Raw genomic sequence first — 9,841 nt, 5'->3', positions numbered from 1 at the left:
CCGATCACTATTGTTCCGTCTCCTATCACCTCCGTTCATATTGTTGTATCGGCCTCCGCCACTATTGTAATCATTCCGGCCGTAGTCATCTATGAAAGAAATCAAACATTGTTAATTGAATCACATTAAAGGAATAAGTTTGTATTAATATTAACTTATTTGTTGGTACACACACTTGGTAAAACAATTCAAACACTAAAAATGATTTTGGCTATACTGTAGTAATAGAAAGTAATAAAATAATTCTATGAAGACATTTGTCTTAATTGTTAATTAAGCTCATTTCAATATGTATGCAGGGGCGAACTTTATCCTCAATAGCGTTCTCGGAACGGCTGGCTTTCTCCTATCCTATCCTCCTCTTGTCTTCGATTTGGGGACGATAAGACATTAGCAGTTGCAGTCGGCCTCCGCCACTATTGTAATCATTCCGACCATAGTCATCTATGAAAGAAATCAAACATTGTTAATTGAATCACATTAAAGGAATAAGTTTGTATTAACTTATTTGTTGGTACACAGACTTGGTAAAACAATTCAAACACTAAAAATGATTTTGGCTGAGTTTTCTCCTATACTATCCTGGTAAACAGGAGGGCGTGGGCTCAATCCCAGCCGAGGTATGGAATTTTATCCTCAATATAATTTGAGAATTTGACCACAATAATAGTGGTAACCTACTGCTGGAGTAAAGGGACTTTACAGTCCTATGCGAGCAGTATAAATAAGCACTATTATTATGTATTATTATTACCTCTATCAAACCTATTATAAAAAGAAGAGATACTATCTTCTACTCAGTACTCACTTCTATCATTGCGATTGTAGTCACCACCGTTGTTATCGCCCGAGTTTCTGCTAAACCATTGATCCCAACCATTGGTCCTGTTGTTATACTCGCCACTTTTACGACTGAAATACATAGCAAACACAAGATTATAGTCAACTTGATAGGTATTTAAATCAAAGGCAGAAAAAAAAAGATTTGGTTCGGAATCATTCAAAAACTAGCCTTCGCCCCTAGTAGCTTCGCTAAAAAGAAGATAATATTTTCGAGATTGAACCCAGAACTCTGGAAAGCAATTCCACGGAGTTTTTTTGAATTTTTTCTGAAATATGTGGAAATTTTAAGGGGGTCGATAATTATATCCTCCTTTATATCTGACCAAGAATATGAAATGAAATTTGCTTAAAGTTGAAGGGTAATGGGGGGAAAAGTTGAGTTGAAAATGTCGAAAAACCATGAAACTCTGTTTCGGCCCACACTTCGAACTTTTGACGTTCGCGCTCCTCCCGGCACACTTGATAGGTATAGAGGTGACCCCCAAATGTATTCATTTGGCTATTTATTATGGCCAAATAAATGAAAATTGAAATTGAATTAACGAAAAACAAAACAAAAAAACAAACAAGGTTTGGTGGAAGAGCTCCTCCAGGAACCCTGTCACTAAAAAGAAAGCCATTAAAAAAAAAGTAATAAAAATAAAATAACTCACTTGTTGACACGCTTCACATCGCTGTATCGCTTATCAAACACGCTCTGTTGTTGCGCGACCGGCTGTTGCTGCTGTGTCGCGCTCTCCCTGCTGCCTTGTCCCCGCTGCGTGTAGTCAGGCATGAGGTTAGGCGCGACGAACGTTGTGTCTCCGGGGCCTAACTTGTTATCCTCTTTAATCCCTGTGGGAGGGGGGGGGAATTATATTTAGGGTGGGTTTTACCAACCGATGTTTTAGCTCTTAAGAGCCCTGTTAGCTTAAAAGTTTTGTTAAGCCAATACAAATCAAATGGAACTTAAGTAATAGGCTGTTTGTTTAAGGGCTGAAAAAAGGGCTGAAAAAATATTTTTTTATTTATATTTATTAGAGTGTGAAAAAATATTGGTGAAATCCACCCTTAGTAATATGCTGATATGAATTAATTATTGAATTTGAAGAGGTTTGACAAAGGGAACTGAAACTGCCCAGGTCTTATCGTCCCGAAATCCAACAGAAAAGGAAGACAAGGCAGGAGAAAGCCAGCTGTCCAAGAACGAACATTATCAGTGTAGGATAAAATCGAACCCGCGGTCTAGCGCTTACAAGGTAGACGTGCTACCAACTAAGCTAACTAGACTGGCAATGTTTTACTAGCCCTACTCGTTACCTGTCCATGGTTTTCCCGTCGCGCACTCCCATCAGACTACCCCCGCTCGTATGACAGCCAGAGTTAAAGCTACGCCGCTGTGGACTCAGAATAAGGCCGGGATCTTGCTGTCCATCCTTGCCACGCGACATACGCGTGTCTCGGCGAATCTGAAAGTAAAGAGAAATAACTTTGTCAAAGGTCATAATCAGAGGACGGCAGATACCATATTGCCATGACGCAATACTATTGTGCCATATTAAAGCAAAATTTGGAGAAAAAAAAAACGCCAAAAAAGGCCAATTTTTCCATAGGTACTTATTTTGCCCTATTTTAATCATTTTTAGGAGAGAGAAAAATGAGAACGAATTCAAAAAAAAAAAAAAAAAAAAAAAAAAAAAAAAAAAGAAAAAAAAAAAAAAAAAAAAAAAAAAAAAAAAAAAAAAAAAAAAAACCTAAGTCCAAGCAAAAGAAGTTCTAAAGAACCGTCAACCGTAGAAATATAGGATATGCATTACTTACTTAGGATAAAAATAAATCAAATATCGATTGTTACGAAACATCCAAATCTGAAGTCAAAACGGCAAAGAAATAGCTTCAAGAGGTCAGAAATCCAACTTACTTTTATCTGTCGATCTTGAACTGTGGCTGTGTCCACACATAATCGACACCCAATCCACATCGATCAACCGCGTCGACTATGTGTGGACACAGCTGTATGCCTTTGAAAAAGCCATACACATTATAAGAAATGACTAACAGTAAATTAAATTTAAAATGTGTTTCATACTGTATGAAAAATATGTACCTTTTATGTCAATAAAATTACAAATTACAAAAACTTTCCACTCACCTTAGCATCGTATCCGTCATGCGCTTCACTAGGCGTGACCGCACGCGGCCATCGGTCGCGCGTCTGCGCAGGTGCGTTACTCGGCGCGCCGCCCCCCTCCCTCTCCCAAACCCCCTTCACGAAACTAAACCGGGCCTGGATCGGATAGCGGTCCAAGAACTCGGGCTTGATCTGGGACCCGGGTAACTTCTGAATCTCGTACAGCTCTTCCTGAAATATACAGAACAGGGTAAAAGGTAACTTGATGATAAACCGGTCCAAGAACAACTAAACCGGGCCTGGATCGGATAGCGGTCCAAGAACTCGGGCTTGATCTGGGATCCGGGTAGCTTCTGAATCTCGTACAGCTCTTCCTGCAAACACAGAAAATTTTGTTTAAACTTACTTTGATCATGGACGCTCGTTGCTGTGTTGAAAGCCCAAAAGAGGTTAGGTAGTAGAACGGAACGGGAGGTTACGAAACGAACTGTAACGTTTCGTTAGATTAAAAAACTTACTGAATTTGTTCGAAAAACCTTACAATATTAAAATTACCCTATACATAAGTAAGAAAAAAATATGGTAAAAAGTACACTTGCAGAATATTTATTCAACGAAGGAACTGCTAGGTTTTCACTTAATGGTTTTGTAAGCAGTGGGTCGCAGTTTCGATTCCAATTTGGGGCGGATTTTATCCTGAACAAATAAAGTTCTTCCTCGGAATGACTGGCTTTCTCCTATCCTGTCCTTCTCTCTTCACTCTAGGGACGATAAGACCTTAGCAGTTACACTTCCATCTATCAAGTGGCCTGTGGCAGCAAAACTTGCTGAGCAAGTGTGGACGCCCAAAGCAGAATCTCCCTGGTGGTAAAAAAAGTAGCATAATAAAATACAGCTGTATTTTATTGCTGTATTTTATTCAATCAATCAACCCGTCCCATGATGGAACGATTATGGATTGATTGATTGATTGATTGAATAAAATACAGCAATAACTTACTCTGGAATACTGGAGCTCGGGTTTGGCCCCCGGGGTTTTGGCCTGTTCCTCCTCCTCTTCATCCTTGGTCTTGCCATCCCCTCTTGGTTTGTCCTCGCCTCCTGGTTTGTCCTGTTTGTCCTCTAGAGCCACCAGATTCCCCGCAGCATCCACCACTAGGCTCTCCTTCCAGATCTCTGCGGACAGAAGAGGAGAACGAGAAAATGAAGAAAACCGAATAGAACTGAATATACCTTTAATTAGAATTAGACTTACTTTATGATGGACACTGGTTACTATGTTGAAAGCACAGAAGAGGTTAGGTAGTAAAGGTTAGGTGTGGAGTCCAGTATTTAGGACTATTGAGCCTCAAAAATCGCTCCATCTTTAGAACCCCAACATCTCGAAAACTAACATTCGGTTGGAAATGTTGGAATATTTCTAATATCTTATATCTTATCTTTTGACCCCGCCGGGAATCGAACCCAGGTCTCCCGCGTGCAAGGCGAGCGCAGTGACCACTACGCCATGGGAGCTGACTCAGCCAGCCTAGTTAGCTTAGTTGGTAGTGTGTCTGCCTTGTAAGCGCTAGGCCGCGGGTTCGATTCCCACCCGGGGCAATCCTGATGGGATAATGTTCGTTCTCGGAACAACTGGCTTTCTCCTATCCTGTCTTCCTTCTCTCTTCGATTTCGGGATGATAAGACCATAGCAGTTAAGTACAGTTCCCTCTGTCAAACCTCTTAAAAAAAAAGTTCACCATGCTAACCACTTACACCTACCAGCCTAGTTGTCTGCCATTAAGTGCTGGATTTTGGTTCTAATTCCCACCCGGGCTGATTGTTATCCTAAATTAATAAGGTTTGTTTTTGGAATGGCTGGCTTTCTCTTATCCTGTCTTCCTTCTCTCTTCATTTTTAAAAATACTAATGGGACCAATGATCCCAGGAAAATATACTTTTGGGACACACAATCCCTTACAGAGGCTCAAGACATGAAACTTTGTGAAGACATAAAACTGTGATGATTTTTTTTTTTTTTTTTTTTAAGTTCTTGGGTGTAGTCAATGGCAGTCAATGGACATCAATCCACAAGGTGAAGCTATGTAACGATGTTGTCAAGGCAGTGTGGACGGTGCAGTTGACATCTATCAATGTCAATCAATGGTTGATCAACTAAGTATGTGTGGACACACAGCTTTACACCCATATTTATGAACAAAAATTCTCTCTCTCCAGTAAATTTAGATCTTTGGAATTTATGCTTGAGCACTAAGTTTTTGTTCATAAATACAGGTGTTAATTTTATCTTGAAAACTTTATTTTAACATCTTAATGGATACCTCTGTAACTTTGTGAAGGTTCATAATGATGGAAAGAGGGAAATAACTTATAACTACACTTCACATGTAGGTAACTTTACTTTGCATTTGATTTGTTTTTAGTTCCACCATAATATTCTTAAAATTTTACAAACTGTTTGAGTTTGTAAAATTTTGACAAGATTTAGTAGCATCAGTATTCAACCTTTGCTCATGAAGTTTTAGCTTTTTTTAGGCCTATGAGGATTCTGTACAGGCCCTTTATCCGAGTGAGATCACAAGTCTAGTATGTAGCCAGCTAAGTTGGCTCCAAAGGTATTCTAGTAAGTGTTAGGTCCTTGGTTTGATTTCCACCACAGGTGATTGAGCTGGAGTTTGCCAACTCGGGATTTAGATGAAATGATGATTTACCTATCCTTAATAGCCAGGTCAACCTTGAATTGAGCTCAATCCTAAGACAATCCACAATGGTAAAACTCGACCTGAAAGTGTTTGGCCCTAGATTCAATTCCCATCCAGGGTAAACATTGACCTAAGTAAATGTGTAAGGTTTGTTCTTGGAACGGCTGACTTTCTCCTATCTTCTCTCTTGGATTTATTGACAATGAAACCTCCGTTGTTACAGTTCTCTCTGTTGAACCTGTTAAAACAAAAAGAAAAACTAATTCCAATGCAATTTTACCTTTTCCTTGGCCATTGTTCACTTCTTCCTTGTTCTCTGGGCTGTATTCTGCTTCAACTTCAGCGGTGTCACACATCCTCTATCAAGCCAGTCAATATTCTAATAACAGGACCTTGTTCTTTTGTAGCTTTGGAATGAATTCTCGACTAAACTGGGATTTCTCTTATGCTGGATCCAAAAATTTTAATAGAAATCTTTCAAAGATAAAAAAATAGCAGGTAATTATTGTTTACACGTATATTCAGATCATTTTGTACTCTTTTTGACTAGGAGAAAGACTTGACGGGAAATTTTGATATAAAGCACACTTGAAGGGTAAAACTTTCACAAAGTTCGGACGTATAAAAAAGATCACAAATAAATGAAGTACAAAGGAAAAATCCTCGAGGAAAATTCAGGAAAAATCACATAAATTCGCAAAAAAAAAACTCAAAAATTTTCTTTTCATTTCAACGAAAAATCACAACAAAATGTCCGTGAACACAAGGAGGTTGAAGGATGCAGATTTTCATAAATGAAGTGAAGCCAAAATTTCGGCCATATTGGTTTTATTGGCGCGAAAATTTGAAATCATCAGCTCTCTTTTATACGAGCAGCTTAACACGTTGATATCCGTGAATCCGTGTCAGTGTCACTCTTATAAGGGCGACATTGCACGTTGCCATTGTTCCAAGGCCTGATGACAGAAATTGCCCCCGGTCCCAATATTTAGCCCGTCCTTCCTTTATTATTACGATAGTAATAAAAAGGTATAAGGGACGGGCTATGGTATTCATGTATTCACTTCGGTGTCGTCTGTCTGTTTGTCTGTCACTCTGTCCCCATAGAAGGACTTATTTAAACCTGGTCGACCTATATCTATCAAATTAAAGGTATTTTTACCAGTAAACCAAAAAGCAAAAAAGATCGGGTATCCTATCCCGCTCCACAGCAGCTCAAATATAAGGCGAGCGAGTCGGAATACTGCCCCGCAAACCCGTGCGCCGGCACGCGACCTCAGCGTACCCCCCGTCGTGGCATACGCGGGACCGCTCAGACCCGGGACTACTTATTTTGACCTGTACGATGCCCGTGTCCGTGCACAAAGAAGCAATCAAAAGAAAAAAAAAAGAAAAAAAAAAAAAATCTAAACTATCTCTTGAAATTGATGTCTGTTGATTCCAAAATAGCAGGGGCTTTAGCTATCCTTTGGTCGCAAAGGCTCTTGCTTGGAATGTAGGGCAGGTTACTATTTTAGACGGGGCCCGGCCCTTAGTTTGGGCGCCGGAAACGGAATATTCGCGTTTGCGCAATGATTAGTTACCAATAATCCGGACCGTAAAGGCATTGATTATGATTCCCGACATTTGTAAAAGACATCAGACAATAATTTTGGACACTTTGTGTATCTGGATAGAAATCTGACCGACTCCATTGGGAGGTCCCTGAAAAATCAGAGAAACGGATTTCTATTCGAAGGATAAGGTGTAAGAATAAGAAGAGAATGACGTATGAAAAGGGTCGAAATTGTAGAACCTGAGCAGTTCTCGAAAGATAAAATAAGGGCGTCTATCTTTCAGACTTTGCGACCGAGTAGAAAGGCTGTCGCCAGTTCCCCAAGGTTCCAGCAGGATTGTTCGCAGGCTATGACGATGTGTAAGACCTTCCTCGCAGGGAGTCTCGGTAAGAGTTGAGTCGTGGACCTAGCTGCTCCTGCTGACAACGACTCGACAGGACCCTGGTGCTGTTGATACTGCGCCGCCCGACAGGTTTACCTCGCTGTGTGTCCGCCTGTAAAACGTGTGCATAGATCCACTCAAAAAGCAGGCGGGGATCCCACTAGCGAAAACCCGACTGTAAACCAAAACCGATGTTTTATACGCCTCGCTATGGGAAGCGTGAGTTGAATCATTCCCTTTTACAAAACTTAGGTATAAAAGGAAACTCTTTCTCCTTTACTCGAAGTCTTCTCCCTTTGCAGGAGTCAAAAGGTTTGCTCTTTTATTAGTGACGGACCACCTAAAGTGGGCTTGCTGAATTACTCTCTAAGATTGATTACCATGTTGAAAAAGTTACTACTTTTTTTGGAGAGAGAGAAAAGTACTAGGTTTGTCCGTCAAAAGTTTTTAGGAGGAAAAATCTATGACTTTTGAGAAAAAACCCTACTAATTTTTACAGGAAAAAATCTAATTAATTTTGTAGAAAAAACCTACTAAGTTTAAGAGAGGTAATCAAATTTAGAGAGTAATTCACAACCCACTTTAGGTGATAGTTCTTCAAGCCGGAGGGTACAACCGGTATACCCCCTCCCTCCCCATAATGAAAAATCTTTAGTTGTTTATAGTATGAGAGGAGGAAGAAAGAAGTTCTCTTTCCAAACTTTTTTTTTTTTTTTTTTTTTTTTTTTAGCACACGTAATAAGAGTAAAAAGTGCAAACAAAGTGTCCATAGGCGACCAGACTCAGACGGAGTTTTCAGTGTGCCATGCTTAACCGGGCTCAAATGGGTCGAGACTTACATTGGTTCGCTCAGGAAGCGTTGTAGATGTCGTCAATGTAGTCAGTAAGCCGAGTCATCAATCAGCCCAAACCACCTTCAAAATGGGTCGGAGACTTACCATTCGTTCGCCCGGAAGGCTTCAATTTACCTTCTTGACCGACGTGTTCATATGTCATATGTATTTGGGTGGATTTCCGCGCAGGGTGAATAGCAAGCCTTTTTAGCACGGCACACATCCACCCTTGTGAGCATATTTAATGTAAGCGCGATGTTGCCTGTAAACATAGCAAACCCCCCCTTTTTAGCACAGGGCGCACATCAACTTTGTGATAGTAAATTTATGTAACGGACTTCTGTAAGCCTTTTTTTTAAGCCTATATGAGTACTTCATGCTTGCCTGTACTTAACACACCAGACTCATTTAGGGACATAAAGTTCGTGTTTTTGCTTTTTGGCTACCCGTTGCATGTATAAAAACCTTTACAACCGTGTTATTTGTATCAAGCACATATCGAACTCGAATCTATAGGCATTCCCTATCGGGGAATGTAAACCTCTTTTTCCACTTTTCACTTAAAAGTGGCTTTTTAAACGCTAAAAAGCGTTTTTTTTTTTTTCTTGTTTTTTTTTACTTAAAAATCTATCATTTTTAAAGCATTTTTTTTTTTTTTTTTTTTTTTTAGTCGATTAAATGGAGGCTTGGCCCGGAATCTATACCCTTTATTCAACGTACTCATAAGGGTTATTTCTTAACTATCGATCTAAATTTTACTAAGAACCTTAATTAAATTTCATTATTAAACAATAAAAACCTAGAGGCCCATCCATACTGTTCACATTTTTGTCATGATTCATAAGAGAGGAGTTTCCTGAAACTACAAAATCAAAGTTTTTATCGTTTTATTACATAATATGAAAACGAAATTACAAATTAATGTAATGTGATTAATGTTATGTAATAGTAATGAATGGAAGCAGTGGGAAATACATCAATAAAAGAGGTACATCCATAAAATAGGGGGGTGTTTTTGTGTTTTAACCACTTTACACTTTTTTTCCGGTTCAAGGATAGGTTTTACAGTCGGATATTAATTCTATTCAGACGTAATGGGACAAAAAGTACAGGACGACTTTTACGACTTAAGTTATATTGGTTATGGTTGGAAGAGAGTAAAGTTAACCTAATAACAAGGTAACTAAAAAGTACAATTTAATTCTTTAAGTAAGTAAACTTTTCCTTTTTGTTACGGTTCACTTTAACTCCTCTTCCAATTCACCTACCAGAAATTTACTAGCTGTTTTACAATAGATTTTGAAAGAGTGAAACTCAAAGTAAATCCAACCAGGCGCTGTTTAAAGTCTAGTCTCGAGTAACCCCACCTCTTCTTACACTTTTTTAAGGGGGTTTGAATAAAAAAAAAAAAAAAA

General features: G+C 39.2%; 2 protein-coding genes across 3 annotated transcripts in view; both read right to left on the bottom strand.

Annotated features, from left to right (window-relative positions):
- LOC113472571 (neurogenic protein mastermind) lies at nt 1–1,649 on the bottom strand (the record flags this gene model as incomplete). The annotated part of the gene is given in 3 exon segments (XM_026832369.1): nt 1–89; nt 809–912; nt 1,497–1,649. Coding segments are annotated over 3 exon segments (315 nt in total), but the record flags the coding sequence as incomplete, so codon positions are not given.
- Nucleotides 1,650–2,138: 489 nt separating this feature from the next.
- LOC103521916 (eukaryotic translation initiation factor 4E transporter) overlaps nt 2,139–9,841 on the bottom strand; it is a 12,271-nt gene continuing 4,568 nt past the window's right edge. Inside the window, exons 1-4 of one of the 2 annotated variants that reach the window (XM_026832367.1) lie at nt 5,936–6,397; nt 3,954–4,129; nt 2,975–3,184; nt 2,139–2,291 (exon numbers count right to left, since the gene is read on the bottom strand). In XM_026832367.1, the coding sequence (XP_026688168.1) occupies nt 2,139–2,291; nt 2,975–3,184; nt 3,954–4,129; nt 5,936–6,011 (615 nt within the window). In that variant the 5' untranslated portion in view covers nt 6,012–6,397. Of the gene's footprint in view, nt 2,292–2,974; nt 3,185–3,953; nt 4,130–5,935; nt 6,398–9,841 lie in introns of those variants that run through there. The other variant, XM_026832368.1, reaches the window with a different exon arrangement.

This window comes from Diaphorina citri, unplaced genomic scaffold, assembly GCF_000475195.1.
Source record: "Diaphorina citri unplaced genomic scaffold, Diaci psyllid genome assembly version 1.1 scaffold6264, whole genome shotgun sequence".
Taxonomy (NCBI): domain Eukaryota; kingdom Metazoa; phylum Arthropoda; class Insecta; order Hemiptera; family Psyllidae; genus Diaphorina; species Diaphorina citri.
Note: the sequence above shows the minus strand (reverse complement) of the source record. Positions and strands in the feature narration are given on the sequence as shown.